General features: G+C 39.8%; 3 protein-coding genes across 11 annotated transcripts; 1 reads left to right on the top strand and 2 right to left on the bottom strand.

Moving 5' to 3' along the window:
• Positions 1-67: 67 nt before the first annotated feature.
• On the bottom strand, positions 68-4,672 carry enoph1 (enolase-phosphatase 1). The gene is made up of 6 exons (XM_020082028.2): positions 4,308-4,672; positions 3,142-3,243; positions 2,484-2,686; positions 1,886-2,018; positions 1,628-1,751; positions 68-1,001 (listed from the first exon to the last, which is right to left on the bottom strand). Exons 1-6 carry the CDS (start codon positions 4,389-4,391, stop codon positions 862-864), a joined length of 786 nt encoding a protein of 261 aa, XP_019937587.1. The 5' UTR covers positions 4,392-4,672; the 3' UTR covers positions 68-861.
• Positions 4,673-6,800: 2,128 nt separating this feature from the next.
• LOC109626258 (heterogeneous nuclear ribonucleoprotein D0-like) lies at positions 6,801-12,968 on the top strand. 8 transcript variants are annotated; one of them, XR_011239119.1, is made up of 9 exons: positions 6,801-7,317; positions 7,469-7,637; positions 8,954-9,115; positions 9,352-9,483; positions 9,601-9,700; positions 10,838-10,993; positions 11,101-11,190; positions 11,540-11,605; positions 12,459-12,968. XR_011239119.1 is itself a non-coding variant. In XM_020082027.2 (8 exons), the coding sequence occupies exons 1-7, from the start codon at positions 7,151-7,153 to the stop codon at positions 11,166-11,168; spliced, it is 954 nt and encodes a 317-aa protein (XP_019937586.1). In that variant the 5' UTR covers positions 6,801-7,150; the 3' UTR covers positions 11,169-11,190; positions 12,459-12,968. The 8 variants fall into 8 exon arrangements, 4 of the variants coding, with proteins under 4 accessions (XP_019937586.1, XP_019937585.1, XP_019937584.1 ...); XR_002202523.2 differs by having other exon boundaries at positions 11,540-11,641; XR_002202522.2 differs by having other exon boundaries at positions 11,101-11,194.
• Positions 12,851-15,547, bottom strand: LOC109626262 (vesicle-associated membrane protein 8). Of its 2 annotated transcripts, none has more exons than XM_020082033.2 (3): positions 15,411-15,547; positions 14,535-14,705; positions 12,851-13,399 (listed from the first exon to the last, which is right to left on the bottom strand). In XM_020082033.2, exons 1-3 carry the CDS (start codon positions 15,411-15,413, stop codon positions 13,262-13,264), a joined length of 312 nt encoding a protein of 103 aa, XP_019937592.1. In that variant the 5' UTR covers positions 15,414-15,547; the 3' UTR covers positions 12,851-13,261. The 2 variants fall into 2 exon arrangements, with proteins under 2 accessions (XP_019937592.1, XP_019937591.1); XM_020082032.2 differs by having other exon boundaries at positions 15,054-15,512.
• Positions 15,548-16,197: the final 650 nt, after the last annotated feature.

The following is a 16,197-nucleotide window of genomic DNA, read 5'->3' as shown; positions in this document are numbered from 1 at the left end:
CATGTGAATTACAGCCGTAGCATTTTTTAGACTTAACTGCACATTTAAACTGAGTGAGGAGACTGGCTTCTGTGTGAGACACAGCATTTTTATTGGAAGTAATTTTCCTGAACAATAACAATGATGTTTCACACATAAATTAGAGATTTAGCAATTTTAGGTAACTCCAGAAACCCACATAATATATGAACTACGATGGCACGTTTAAATAGACACATTCAGACATTCCAACACTTTTGAAATGAGAATTCTCTCTTGGCAGCACCTCTGCTGGGTGCATCTACATGTATACTGTTCTACTTTCTACAACATTACAGGTTGATTACTGGATACAACATCATACATGTGCAACTCATGTACATGTGGAGGGAGGAAACAAGTGGACAATGTATACAAAATGGTGACAAAATACAATATGCTTGCTTGCACACGCACAGTTTGGACGTTTCGATCAACACTGATGACGTTCAGGAGTGGCGATCAAATACAGTTCATCTAAAAAGGTAAAAAGGAAGGGTAATCTCACATGTCATATCTACAGCTTTCTGTCGACTTCCCAGTCAATGCAAAGGTCCAATGTGAGTGACTTTCCAATTCAGCTCCTATTACACCCTGTGTATGTTTCCACTGATGTGAAAGGCATCCTGAACTGAGAAGATGGACTTCATTAGCCCTACTGATGGCTAACTGGAACTCCAGCAGCATCCGCTTCACCTCTGGAGCGGTCTACATTGACCAAACATAAAAAAACAACAGGGTTGCAAAAAAAGGTGGTTTGTTGGGAGGGGTGGGGGGCAAAGAGGAGAAGGAAAAGGTCATTATGACACGACGTCAGAGGAGTTCTCCTCGTCTTCCTCTGCGTTAAACTCTACCCATCAGTTCAAGCTGGTTAAAGGATGTGATGAGATTGTAGTGGGCCCGCTCGTCGTCGGTCAGCTCTATGTTTCCAGCTCTCAGCACCACCAACACGTTCACCCCAGCTTCTTCAGCTGCTTTGGCCTCTGCAATGACAAATCCATAAGTAACTTAATTACGGTGAATCCAAAATGTGATCCAGACTTTAATTCCACAATGACAAAGCCATACTGCAGGACGATGTGCTGTGGGGAGTGTTTTTTATACATGGGTCACTGTTTTGTTTGTTTAGTGATGTGATACAGTCCTTCCAGAGATTTCACCCTCCTCCACTGATCAAAAGCTAAGATACAATTTAAAACTAATCAATTTAGCTGCGTGTACACATGGAGACAACACTACTTCAGTTTTCAAGCCCAAAAGACAGAGACTTTTGGACAGGTCCTGTTTCATTTTGAAAAGTCCGGGTTGTGTTTAAGTCTGGTCGGAGAGAAACAGACCTGTGACTTTGGCCCTCTTCTGGTAGAAATCAAACAGCATTTGGTTTCGACTACCAATGGTGTTGCTGACCTTGTTCTCACACAAACACACCAGCTGTTTGTTTACAAGCAGAGGAGGCAAGCTGTTGTTTGAGAAATCTGTGATAAAAACCTGATTATAGCAAAGTCTTTCAAACGGTTAAAGAAGGTGTTTCTCCTCCTCGACCATGATCAGGCAACATGAAAACCTCAACTCTGACACTTATCCTCAGCACAACATGTGATACACTTACCTCGAGTGACGTCTGTCAAGAATGTGATTTCCTCCGGTTGGCAGCCAATTTTCTCTGCAATTCTCTCGTAGCTTTTGACTTCCACTTTAGCTCCTATACTGGTGTCAAAGTGACCATCAAATAACTGCAAACATTCAAAAGCAAACATCGCATTAGCCACAACATATAAATATGACATTAGCAGCATTTTACAGCTGCTTCTAACCAATCAAGACAAAGTTCCGAGACATAAAATGTAAACCATCGTTGTGTACTTACGTCTAAAACATCTCCTTCGACAGAGTATCCGAACAGAAGTTTCTGAGCCTCCACGCTTCCAGAGGAGTATATGTAGATTTTAAGGCCCTGTCCTTTCCATCTTTTGATGGATGGAATTACATCCTGATAGATCCTGTTGGCAACAAGCCCAGCGTCAGAAAAAACAGCTTTTTATATCTTTTAAAAAGCTTAACAAAGCTGACGGTCTCATGTATAATGTACAGGAAAATATTATTGTGATTCATCTCAATCATTTTTCATTCTGCTAACTGTATAAGTTTGTCATCTGTGAGGATTTGATCAATTTCATCAACCGTTAGTGGGACAAGTGAAGTAGGCTCAGCTTGAGCTTGATGGAAAATGTAACATTCTCTGTATGGGACACAATCACTTCTCATGACGTGTGTGTCTTCATGTTTTCCAACGTCTCAGTTTTTAATGTGATAACGATGGTACTGGATGTTGTGAGAATAGTCCTGGTTGATGGAGTAAGTATATTTGGGTACATACAATATTCGCTTTGACCTCACCGACTCATTACAGATCACCTGTACAACTATATACATTTTGAAGTGAGGAAAATGATCAGTGTACTTACTCGCCTTTGATTCTCCCTGAAGCATACGCCGACCTCCACATGTGACCTTGTAGTTGTTTGAGTGCTGTCGACTTCCTGTCTGCCGCCATCTGCCACAGTACATTATCCACCACTTCTCTAATGGCCTTCTCCTCATCTGTGTGAACCGTCTGGTCCACGGCGTGGACAGGACACGCCCGGTTCTGTTTCATGTCTTCTTCAATCTGCCACAACAGTCAGGCTTTTTGTTAAACATGCATTCAATTAAGGTATTTATGGATGTAATTTCAGGTATTAGTAGTTCAGTAGTGTGTCCTGAGGCAGGAGCTTCCCATCAGGGGTATTAACATTTATAACACCAAAGAAAACCACAGATTTTTTAATATACAGGTCCGATAGTGCCTGAAGTAGTTACAGCAATTTGATCATTTTAAATTTTAACTATTTGCAGGGTCCTGCACCTCACATCCCCATATTTTCGGCTTTAGCACATCAGATTCAAAGAATTGTATTTGACATATAATGGAAGGGTCAAAGTCTCTATTCTTTACTCATAACATGCCGACATACGTACACATGCAGAAATAAGTCACAACCTTCAAAGACCTCAGATGAAAGTAAAACTTGCTCTTGATTCTGTCAGTGGGGAATCCCACATGGAAACTCCTCACGCCGTTACCTGTTTTTTTAGGAGATGAACATCTTGTTTGCACTCGTCTTCTTCCCAGTGAGTCGACAGGTGATCCTCAAGATGCTCCCTGATGTATGGAAATAAGATGTCCTGAAAATTACAAAGACAGTTCATTAGGTGTGTTATCAGAGCCTCCGTACTCACAGAGTGTACTGGTTCATATTTATTTATTCATGAAAATCCCCTTTTAGTTCTCTTTTCCCTGGAGAAATATCCCAGAAGGTTGATTAACAACACAAACGGTTGCTCTGTAAACCATTTTCATAAGCCTTTAAGACTCTTCTAACCATCTACATGGAAGAGGGCTACAATTACTTTACATTATAATCCAGGTTTCCTAAACAGTATTATGTTGCATGGAGCTGATGTGTCATTACTGCCTGCAATCTTAGTTTTGAGAAAGAAACAGTCAGCAACTGAAAAACCAGTTGAAAGGTGCAATTATGTTCCATCCACATAGATAGATGAGTATTTAAGGATTCTGTACTTTACATCTAGTTTTAGACCACCTTGGCTTTTCAATAGACACCGGGGCTTTATTTATTTATTCTTTTAAGGCATCTTCAGATCTGCAAAGCTGTGGACTTTAACGATTAAGTGATGATGAAAAGAATCGTTTGGTGCAGCCCAACTCAAAATTGAAGTGTGTTCCTATTTACAGTGCATGTGAAAACGCTCTCTGTCAAATCAGATTCCCCCATCCACAACTACATTATTATTTTTCTGCAAGATTGCAAGACAATATGGACTTACTTTCACTTATTCACTGATCATCATTGATAGAGTCACATTTGAAAGCAAGATATTTATCATTTTGCCAACATATGACATGTCCTGAGATAATATTAAACTTTAGAAACTTCAAAATGCAGATATTTATGCTTTAGAACTATTCAGGACCTTCTATACCATTCTAAAATTTCAGTTGATGAACGTATTCATTCCTTTACTTGCTTATTAATGTGTTCCTTTCACATTTGGCTTATCTTAAGAAGGCTTTTTTTTTTTTTTTTTTGCTAAAGAAGCATTTCAGAAAAGACAGCCGGGTGTTAGCATGGCGGAGGAAACCTAATTAGGTACTAGCTTCATAATTAGCTTGTTACATGATTATGCGATTCACCCCGAAAACAACAACTCCGAGGAACACAACGAACCTTAACAAAAGTGATGGGTGTGGTGGTGCCTTCAATATCCAGCAAGAGTGCACTGGTCCCAGCAGGAATTTGAACAGTGGCCATTTTTAGGGGCAGCCTGCAGCAGCTGGTTAGCCGCTTGCTAACGTTAGCTGAATTAGCAGCGGTGCGGTGCGGGAGTCGGACCGGCTGTGGCTGTGCAGCAGAGCCGGGCAGGGGAGCCGGAGGGGGACGGCGGAGGCCTCAGAGAAGACAAGCGGGACACTTGAGTTGGTGCCTGGGCGCTGTTGTTTCCATCACCTGGCAGCTGGAGCTGTGACGCGGCCGTCGGAGCGGAGAGCTGCCCACATGTTCAGGTGTCGGTTCAGCCTCCAGCCCGGAGGGGGGCGGCGCTCACTGCCCGCTTCAGCGACAACCACGGAGAAACATTACCGCCACCTAGTGCTCGGGAGTAAAGGGTCGTTCGGAGGTTCCACATGGATGCAGTGGTAACACACAGAAGATGAGGACAGGGTTGGAGGATTCAAGGGAGCTTCCCTGTCAAAAAGGGTGTTTTTAATAATTGAATATAATTAACCTCTGCTTCTAAAGTCAAGTGGCCTTGAATGCAACAAGATACCTGTTTGAGAAATGCCACTGAAGGGATAGTTGAACCAGAAATGGAAATTCACTCATTATCTACTCGCCACTATGCCGATGAAGGGGTTGGTTAAGTGTTTGAGTCCAGAAAACACTTCTGGAGTTTCAGGGGTAGCATCGTTGCAGCCAAGTCCAATACGACTGAAGTAACTGGGGACCGCTATATAAACTACTGCTCCTGTGGTGTCATCCAAATGTCCTTAAGCCCCGACATTCAAAATCGACTTGAAATGTCGTGACACCATGTTTCTACATTTGAAGTGGTCACCATTTACTTCAATTGTATTGGATTGCATTGAATATGTAATAAGAGAGAAAGATGAGTGATTGGAATAATGATTAATAACAACATCAGACTGAAAAGGGATCTAGAATACATTATATTCAGGCATAAATATGTTCCCTGAAAAAAGCTTGTTTGACCTTTTTGGTGTTTGTGTGAATTTTGCACTGGTGACAATCAAATTATGTTCTTCAAGAGAAGAGGTCTCATTACATGTATTTGCGTATCAGCCAGTCATGCTATGATTTCCATAAGGTTATTTACATGTTATAAAACAGCTCCTGTTGTGTTCACATTTGTGTTGCACACTATTGACAATTACTTACATCAACAATACATCTTGTTCTGATTATAAAAATTTTGTTAATTCATTCATTCACAGAAACTCTGACCATATTTGTTTCTCTATATAGTTTTCCCTGAATATATATTATTTTTCATTAATATCCTTTTATTATACCACAACGGGAGATTGACACAGATCAGAACAACAATAAGAACAACCAAGCTCAGGAGAGATAAATACATATAAACCTATGATTATTGTGTACAAGCCAATGTGGAAAGTTGTAAATAAAAAAACAAGAGGTGCAGGGTAAGGGGAAGTGGAAGGAGTACTTTACAGGAGGACAGACATATTAAATCATTCTGAAATACAGTGAGTTACTTTCCTCCAACAGGAGGTGAGTACATGTATACACAACTATACAGCCTGCTATTATTCTTATTTGGCAAGTGATGGATGATATACTCTCTGTTATCAGTATATTGGGAACACCTAGCTCAAAGCAATAAGTCTTATCCGCTATAGACTCTCGCTTTGTGAACATTATGTTAATTTTGTGATGAAAGTGTGTTTAAGACTTCAAAATTCAACTGTATGATCTGAACTGCTGTTGATTTGAGTGGGGCTGGAGCAAAAACAATAAGAACACCTGTCAACATAATGTAATGCAGTTTGTTCTCATCAGAATCAGCATTATTTGACATGTACGTGTACAACATGGGAGTTTAACTCAGGTGAAATTGCAATCAGTGTATTTATACAGATAGATAGGCAATTAACAACAGAATACAAAAAGCAAAATAGCTATATAGACAAATTAATAAAACTGGATAAGGTGGTGTAATTTCATTTTTCATACAAACAGGATTATGATTTTAAATAGGTTGGCTGTAACCATATTGTTAATTCTCTGTTCCCGGAGTTCACTTTCTCAACTGTTGTTTCATATCTCTTCTCAGATGTTTTGCAGTTAGTTTTTTTTGCTAGCACAATAAAATCAAGCAGCTGAATTTCTTGAATCAAAAACATATAAATGACTTTAGAAATGTTGGACATGAGAAACCAGACCCATGCTCTGTTAGACACATACCGTTACCTAACAGCAGGTGGCGCTGGAAGGTGATCCTTCTGATGTAGAAAGACTAACCCAGATTTAAGTGGGTCACCTTCATCACACATGTTTATCCAGGATAAACAAGGTTAGGTTCAATTACACCAGATTAAGACAAACCAATCCTAGGTGTGTAGCTTCATTGTAGCCCAGGTTTAGGTTTAAATTGGTGGTGTTCTACACATGACATGTAGGGGGCAGCAATGTGCCTTTGCTGCTGCAAATCAGCCGCAAATAACTGCCGCCGAAGAAGAGCGAGGCAACGATTAAAAAATTCGTCTATAAAAAAATTAATCTTCAAATTTGCAGCGAGTGACAACTGATCTTTTCTCAATGACACGAATCTAGACTCAATTTAGAGCAGCACTGCAGAGCGCTTCACTTAGTCAAACCTGCTAGCTTGCTCTGGTTAGCGTGTTTATCATACCAGCTAGCTTAGCCTCTCGCTATCGTTAGCTCGTAAACTCAGCTTTCGTTGGGAATTTCGACGCAGACCCAGTGACGCAGTGTAGCGACGGTGTCGTTTATTAGTCAGGAACCCAAACATGTCGGATGACTATGAATTCAGCGACGACACGACCCTGATGAGAATGGAGGAGGACGGAGAGGCGAACAGCGACGACCCGATGTCCGCGGCCGGGGACAGCGGCCTGATGGGGGGCGAGGCCGAGGGATCCAGAATCGACGCCAGCAAGAACGAGGAGGATGAAGGGTACTGTGACACGGGTCCACCTCAGGCCCCACGGTCCAACGCTTTACTGCGAACAGCGCAGACACCATAGCTGTGTAATAAACTAGTAACAGGTGCAGCGCCTGTAGACACGGTCCGTTATCTGAGCTGTCATGTCTGCCTCCCCCCACAGGAAGATGTTCGTCGGGGGGCTCAGCTGGGACACGACCAAGAAGGACCTGAAAGATTACTTCTCAAAGTTCGGGGAGGTCGTGGACTGCACCCTGAAGCTGGACCCCATGACAGGGCGCTCGAGAGGTTTCGGCTTTGTGCTGTTCAAAGAACCAGAGAGTGTTGATAAGGTACAGCCCTGTGTTTACATTCAGGCTCTGAGAGAAAAGCGAGGATGCTTTCAAAGATACGACACACACGTGTTTTTATGAGTTAGTTTACATATTACAAAGTGCAGTCAAAAAACAACAATCTCACAGTTTGTCAGTGTTGATCTGCTTGCCACAGTTCTGATGGGTTGGTCCAGCTCAGTGTCTCCTGATGTGTACCTGACTGACTCCAGTGATGCTGAGATCAGGGCTGGTCTGTGGGTTCCACACCATCTGCTTCCTGTTCTTCTTTTCAGCTTTTCAGCTTCAGATGCAAATGTCCAAGTGAGCGGCAACAGAGTTCCTCCTGCCAGCTCCCTGGAGAATATCTGAATGAGCTCAGCAAAAGACCTGCGCTGTAAACAAAAACATGTGAAATCCACGGTGGAATAAATATGTTACATCTTGTTCTCCGCCTGCGGTGCCACCTCTCACCTCAGTGCATTGTTCATATGTGAAAGGGGAAGTCCGAACCCAATTGTGCCAACATTCTTCAAGTCTGGTTTATGACTATGGCTCATGCTGGAGCAGAATACATTTGTAAACAAAGGCACTTTACATCACTACGCAAACAGTACTCCGTTGCAGTGGAACTGCTAAGCATTCAATATTATTTGTATAGCGCCAAATCATAACATACATTATCGCAAGGCAGTTTACATAAGGCAGTTTACATAAGGCCTCAGAGATCATTTTAAAACAATAACTATTGTCCTGAAAGTATTTCCAGAATCCTTAATAACCTGTGTCTCAAGCTGTGACCGTGTTTCCTCATCCAAGTAACCTTAAGTAACACGCATCTTTTTGGTTTTGCTAAACTAAAGCAAATATCAACAGTAGTTTTGATATAAATAAAAAACATTGGAAAGAAACAGCAGGATATACCAGTGAACCTGATAATAATATCTGCTATGAGTGTAATACATTTTTTTTTTCTGCCATCAAATGCTGAGCTCTCATTTGAACGTAACAGTAAGACACGAGACACAAAATGAGGCACAACCTTTGCCGCCATCTCTGATTTGTTCAGCAATTCAAATTGTGAATTTGCGACATTTGCGTTCTCACGTAGGAGAATGTCCAGAGTTCAGTGCATGTCTGAAAGACTGTGATTCCCATTGCTTTACAATTTTCTAACATTGAATTTAAAGAAATAATTAAAAAAAAAATGAATGCCAGATTTAATTTATCATTCATCAATTGGGCTCAGATGACCTTAATATAATCCATCACGTATGAGAAGTTAGGAATAACACCTAAAAACAGTTTTTGTGTCATTTGATTCATTTGTCGTGAAGGTCGTCTCACAGAAGGAACATAAACTCAACGGGAAAGTCATCGACCCCAAAAAAGCCAAGGCCATGAAGAGCAAAGAGCCTGTGAAGAAGATCTTTGTCGGCGGCCTCTCTCCGGACACTCCTGAAGAGAAAGTCAGAGAGTACTTTGATGCCTTCGGAGAGGTGCTTGTCTTTTTACATTTACAGTTTTAGTTTATAGCTGTTGCTGTTGCTGTGACTCATGAGGATTATATTATTTTATCCATTATCTCAATATGTTTTTATTGGGTCTGCATAACTCCTGACTTGTTTATACATTTATCAAAGCCACAGTGAATCGCAAATGACCTTCTAATTGCCTCCCTTTGTAAACACAAACTACTGAATATTATTTTTATACACTTAATGGTAATATAAAGGTGGAGTCAATTGAACTTCCCATGGAGAACAAAACAAACAAAAGGAGAGGCTTCTGCTTCATCACGTTCAAAGAGGAGGAACCGGTTAAGTTGATCATGGAGAAAAAGTACCACAACATTGGATTAAGTAAGGTACAGGCCCCTATTTCTCTCAGTTTAACATTTTTTTAAATTAATTTTGCGATTTTTACACCAAACCCTTGATCCCTTGTCACATGTATATGTAAATGAATTGTTTTTTTATTCTAGTGTGAGATAAAGGTGGCGATGTCTAAAGAGCAGTACCAGCAGCAGCAGTACTGGGGAGGCAGAGGTGGATACTCCTCCAGGTCGCGAGGAAGAGGTGGTGGTGAGTGGAGAATACATGCAGTGTGTTACGTGTAAGGACAAAACGTACACCACATCCAACAGTGAATGCTCCCAAACAAAACTATATAATAAATACACTTGGTGTCTGCTAACTTCCCCTTTGCGGGACGAATAAAGGATTGTTTTATCTATAAAAGACGTTATTGTCTTTCATGGGGACGTTACCATGACCAGTGAACTTTGTGTTTGTGCTTCAGCAGAGTGGAGACTCGTCTAGAGGAAAGTTCATCTGACTGCAGCTTGTTGAATAAGAGAGAGTTCCACTTCTTACTCATCAATTAAATACTTTGAGCTTATTTACTTCTCATATTTAAATTAGGAGCGCACTTATTTGGATCGGGTAGTTTTTGGAAAAATCAGTGTCATCATTAACCAAAACAAACAACATTTTCAAGCTGGAACTATCGGTTTTGTGAATTAATCAGGCTGGCTTCATTAGTGCAAATGACAATGATCCATCCGTCTGTCCATCTTCTGTCGCTTATCTGGGGTCAGGTCACGTATTAGCAGGTGAAGCAGAGGAGTCCAGACATCCCAAAGGTGTTCCCAGGTCAGAAAAGATATATTATCTCTCCCATCATTCTCTGGGCGTACCCTGGTCCTTCCCACCAGTTAGTTGCTTGAGACATCTCCACTTAAAGTAGCCCTGGAGGCGTTCTCAGCAGATCAGTAAACAGCAGATCGGTAAACATCTCAACTGACTCCTTTCAAAAGAGCATCAAGTCTACTCTGAGTCCTTTTAGCCTTGGGAAGAAACTCATTGCAGGCGTTTGTATCTGAGATCTCGTGACAATTGGTATGATGTACTTATAAGATGTACACTAAAATGTACTTCTTGTAAGTCGCTTTGGACAAAAGCATCTGCTAAATGCCCTAAATGTAAAATGTAAGATCACAGGAGTCTGGTACAATGCCTGCTTTACTGAGAATTAATGTAATAAATGAGTTATTTCCTAATGATCACAGCTCAGCTTAATGCGAATCAAGAAGGATTCAGAATTGATAAAATGGAACCAACCCTAGCAACACTGCAACTTAATCACAGGTTTTTGTACAAGGGGTAAATGCAAGCTTCAGTGAAATGTGTCATTAATTCTATTTAATTCTATTTAATCAGGTCCCAATCAAAACTGGAACCAGGGTTATGGCAACTACTGGAATCAAGGCTATGGAAATTATGGCAACTACGGTTACGGTAATCAAGGGTATGGAGGATATGGTGGATGTGATTACTCTGGTTACAACAACTACTATGGATATGGTGACTACGACAGTGAGTAGACGAGCCTGCGGCGCCACCTGATCAGCCTCACTTTCATGTCAGCTTTCCCATTTATCTTCTGTCACTTTTGAAATGTCTAAAATGCAGTTTTTCTGCAGATCAATCTGGTGGATATGGCAAGTCGCCACGGCGCGTCGGTCACACCAACAGTTACAAGCCATATTAGTGGGGAAACCCCTCATCGTCAAGTAGGTATGCAACAACAAAGATATACCATTTCATTTAATTTTAAAGTAGTTATATTTACTTTGCTGTTTGGTAACATTATGAATAATTTGCTCTTATAAATTTCTTTTTCTCAGCACCCTCAAGTGCTTTACAGTAGTGGTAACATAGAGGCTACACTCTGTGGCGATTATTTTATCAGCCGGCCTTCTGCTGCCTCTTTTGCACCTTCGTTCTTTTTTTTTAAACTGTAAAGTTAACAGGTAAAGTACTGCTACTACAGTAAATGGATGCCAAAGTTAAGGATGTGCAAGGAAACAAAAGGAAGAATGTTGTCTCCTAACTCTGACATACCTTGTTTGTACCTGCCAGCGGAGCTTCCTTGCAGGCCATGAGCTGACTCCCAGATACTCTCAGGGCCCGCTCAATGCGGACTGGGTACGAGAAGCATACGCTCTCGATTGCTGCCATTTGGTATGGTCTTACAACATCCTGTATCAGCATTTCTAAACTAAACAATATGGGACACGTCCAGCTTTGTCATCTTTCTTTCCATTTTTAATTTCTTTGCAACTGTATGTAATGTAAAAGTAAAAATATACACATGTAATTGTCATTTTTTACAGGCCCTTACTCCCCCACAAGTAATGATTTATAAATATGAAAAAAATAACTATTTGCTTTTCAAAGGATACGTACAGCATTCTCTGGACTTTCCAGTTCCTATTGTTAATATATGCATTTCTAATCTTTATCTAAAATGCTTGTTTCTTTATTTAGCTCTTGTAGCCTGTAGTCCATGAGCTAAATCCTGGTTCGTATTTGGACTCTTCTGTGTTGGGGGATAAAGTGCTTTACTTTGTGTACATGTATTGTTCTGTTTTTTTTTTTTACTGACAGCGATGGAAAAGACTCCTCTTTTCTCAATTTTCCTGTAACAAATTTTCCTCTTATAAGCTTTTGTAAAATGAGAAGAAGCACTAAGTGTCACTACATCTCCAGTAATTTGCATGTAATGCTGTCTTTAATGTGTATTTTTGACCAGTCGAAGGTTTCTTCCATTTAGTACTTTTGGCTTTGACTTCTTCAATTTATTGCACTTCAGGATTTCTAGCTTATGGACTAACTTTTTTTTAAACTGTAAAATGTTAAAATAATTGTTCTCAGTTTGTTTTTTCTTATTGTTTTTTTTTACACTGGACTTTATAAACAAGGGGGATTCCTACTTTATTGTAATTTTACCTGTCTCTTGTTTGTCTATGGCTAATTTGTTTCTGTTTGTTTTCCATAGGTCTCAGAGTGATGAAAGTCTGCAGTGCACTGGCGGAGCATTGGCCAAAGAGATGATGGTATCCAGCAAAGGTCACTTAGCTGATTGTAAGAAAGTAAATGAAGAACACTATGACCTACATTACATTTCCTCTATATATTTACCAGAGTATTTGTTGTATCTTAAAAGTTTTGGATTTTCATGTTTTGCATTCATTTAGTTTGCTGCAAAGTTTGAGCAGTTCCTCGTTCCTTTTTGCTTTTGTATTTAATGTTGTCAATTGCTATTTGTGAATTGCTTGATTTATCCCATAACTGAAACTTTAGATTGGTCGGAGCAGATCACACATATATTCACATACAGTGGCAGCAGAGATGCATTGTTATGCTATTATGTTATGTTTATCATAGGCATCAGTTATATAATACATTTATTACAGTTTGACAGTCATAAACATACAGTATATATATATACACAGTGTCTTGGACAAAAAGAAATGTGAAAAATAAAAATAATAAACACTTATTTGGATTTATGGTCCTGTGTGAATTACTAATATGGCTCATATGTTAAGGACTTGGAGTGTTAAAGGAAATATTTCAGCAAACTTCATTACAATTTGAACTCTGTTAGTCTGAATTTAATCTTTACATCTGAAGATTTTGCAGAGATACACTTTGATCATGAAATATAAAACGCGTCCTTGTTTGAGCTGAGACGATCACTATTGAGAAAACAAATTCAAAATTACTCAATAAATGTCGGCTGTATAAGTGAACTTTAGCCACTAACGTCATTGTTTTCAGTCCTGAGCCTGTAAAGATTTATATAACCTTAGTGGCAAAGAGGATGATGAGGATAATTATGATCAGCACAATGACGCCGATTATAATCATCAGTTTAATGTTTTTCCACCAGTATTTCCTGGCCACACGTGTGGATGTTCTCTGGAATGAGTCGGCCTGGAAAGAGAAAAAAACAAATGTAGTAAAATACTTGTGGTTGCGAAAGTTCTCAAGTCTTCACGAAAACAAGAACTAATACGATTTCACCAATGAGTCTGTTTACTAGTGTACTACTACAAAAGATAAGTAGTATAATGATGATGGGAAAAGATGATGCATCTGCAGAATACATTTTGGGCTTTTTGGTTTTTAGCTGTTTGTTATGCGTCCAACAAATTTACAGGACCAGAGTTCTAATTCGTTTTTTATGAACGGGAATGCTTGTTCGTAAAAGACGAATTAGAACTGCAAAGTCATGGTTTCCTTGATTCCCCAAAACATATAATAGAGCGTGGATAAACTTTATAACCTCCACCAAGGAGGTTTCACCCTCGTGCTCATTAGTTTGTTGGTTTGTAAGCAAGATTTGTTTTACTTATCAGTCTCAGCTGTACACTTTGTTTGACAGTAGTGGAGAACATATAGAGAATAATAAAAATAGAGAAGTGGAGAAAGTACAAATTTACAATGCAAAAATACACTGTACCATAATAAAACATATAAAATATGATTTCAGTCCAATTACAGATGTTTTTGCAATAAAACCTACTTGAAGAATCAAAGGTAAAAGTACTCATACATATATACTTGTGTGTGAATTAGTATCTAATATTTAGTGCACAAATATATACATGCATAAAATACTCTTCTATTGCAGTAACAGATGAATGCTTTAGATCAACGTTGTACAGTTGTAGCTGCTTGAGGTGGAGCCGGTTTGAACTACTTTACTTTGGTAGTTTGTGTGTCTGGTTCCCAGCTCGAGGTTTTGTTCTGAAGTTCTGCTTCACGTTTGTCTTCCTATTTTAGACTCTAACTCATCTTTTCATCTTAACCTCTTCATGAAATGAAAACCTCTCTCTCTTTCATTAACTCGGACATCAGGAGCATAAGGGACCCCAACTAGACAAGGTTGAAAACCACTGATTCAATCTCAAACAACGTTTGGTATTTTAGAGGTTTATCACATGTAAATATAGAATCTTAATCCAAAAAGTGACTTCTCATTAGACCTGTCAGCTCTTTTAAAGGAGTCACCCCACCTCCACAGACAGAAGCACAGCGAGCTCATCATGCATGATGGAATACTTACAGACGCCTGCAGGCCGTCGGTCTTCCCGATCAGATCATCTAATCTGTCCCCCCTCTCCAGCACTTTGTTGATGTTGTCTTTCAGGATAACTTTAACCTCGTTCACCTGACCTTGCACTTGGTCGAGCTTGGCAGTCGAGCCAGTGGCCGCTGACTGAGAGTCCGTGTCAGCCTGTGAAAAAGTGGAGTAAGGGTCCGTTTCAGTTCCATGAGTCACTATCTCCAAAACATTTACAACCAGGCAAACTCCAGTCGCAGTCTGCCAGCCAAATGTAAACTGTTATCACAATTCTTCATGACCAAACCTCACTTCCTATATTTGTGTTAACAGGAAACAGCGCAGTCAGTTTAACGAGGCCTGCGTCACATGAGAACCTTCAGTACTGTTCTAACACAGTAAACCAAGTTTATAATAATGTCATATACACCTCTACAGAATTATTTCACATGATATCAAGACTGAATCTGTTTGAGAACAATATGTAACATGGAAAGCAAAAAAAATGATTTCAACACTCACCATCGCAGCTTTGTGTCTTAGTCCCAACAAACAAAACAATTCAGCTTCACACACTGAAACCACACTGTCCACGAAGCCCTGTTCTCCTCTGCTTCCTGTGCTTCTTGTGACCGAGTCATAAGAGCTAAACAAATGTCTGCTGAAGGTTGCACCTCTGCCCTGTTACACATTAACTACCTGTTGCCTCAATCAAAGTCTCATTGGCTCAGCCAGAGACGGTCAGATCAGGAACATGCACTACGCTCATTTCCTGCTTTTCGCCATCTATTTTACATATACATCCAACAGGAACAGAAATATCACCTGCACTCGACACACTCCAAGTTAAAACTTCCCTGTTTTGAGTGATTTACATACCATGAGCGGTCAGAGCAGTGGATGCAGGCCAGCGTTCAACTGATATGTCTGAGCAAAGGGCTCTGTGTTTTCAACTGAGGGCTATCTACGAAGCAGTAAAGTGAAGGAGCCAAGTTGCCTCATTTCCTGATTCTGTGTTGGCAGTTTGTTACCTCAGCAGTTTGTGGCCAGCCGCGGTCTTAGAGTTTAATCTGTGTTCTTTTAAAGCAAGCGATAAAAACAATAACAAACTTTACTTATAAGGCACTTGTAAAAAAAAACACAGATATAAAAAATGAAAATACATGCAGAGCAATAAAAAGAGTTAATGCAGGAGACAATGGATAAAATAATGCAATAAAACAAGCAAAAATTAAAACCCCATTTTATGAGAATGTTTTTTTAATAGAGCATTAAAAGAGGATACCGTGGTGACAACAGATGAGCTGAGCTTACAGCTTCAGCCTTCGGTTTTAAAAATCCTTGAGCATCAGCGTCACCTTTTAAAAAATGTCCTTGCTCGCGTATAAAGCTGTGATGCTGCAGAAAAATAAATAAGTCACACCACCCACCAGCAGTCTGTCAACTGTGCTAATAAAACTGACAGTATCCACATCATTTACTGAAGCACAAGTAGCAACACTATAACTGAACACTTGTCATGAGACTATAATGAGTCATTTTGATGTGAATGTAAAATATTACAGTTGTAACATTCAACAAATGATATTTCAAATAATATTGGATGTGTAAAATATGCATTTGAAACATATATATATATGTATATGTATATGTATGTTACAGTATT

This window comes from Paralichthys olivaceus, chromosome 18 (genome assembly GCF_024713975.1).
Source record: "Paralichthys olivaceus isolate ysfri-2021 chromosome 18, ASM2471397v2, whole genome shotgun sequence".
Lineage (NCBI taxonomy): Eukaryota > Metazoa > Chordata > Actinopteri > Pleuronectiformes > Paralichthyidae > Paralichthys > Paralichthys olivaceus.
The sequence above is the reverse complement of the archived record's forward strand: the minus strand, read 5'-3'. Positions and strand labels throughout refer to the sequence as shown.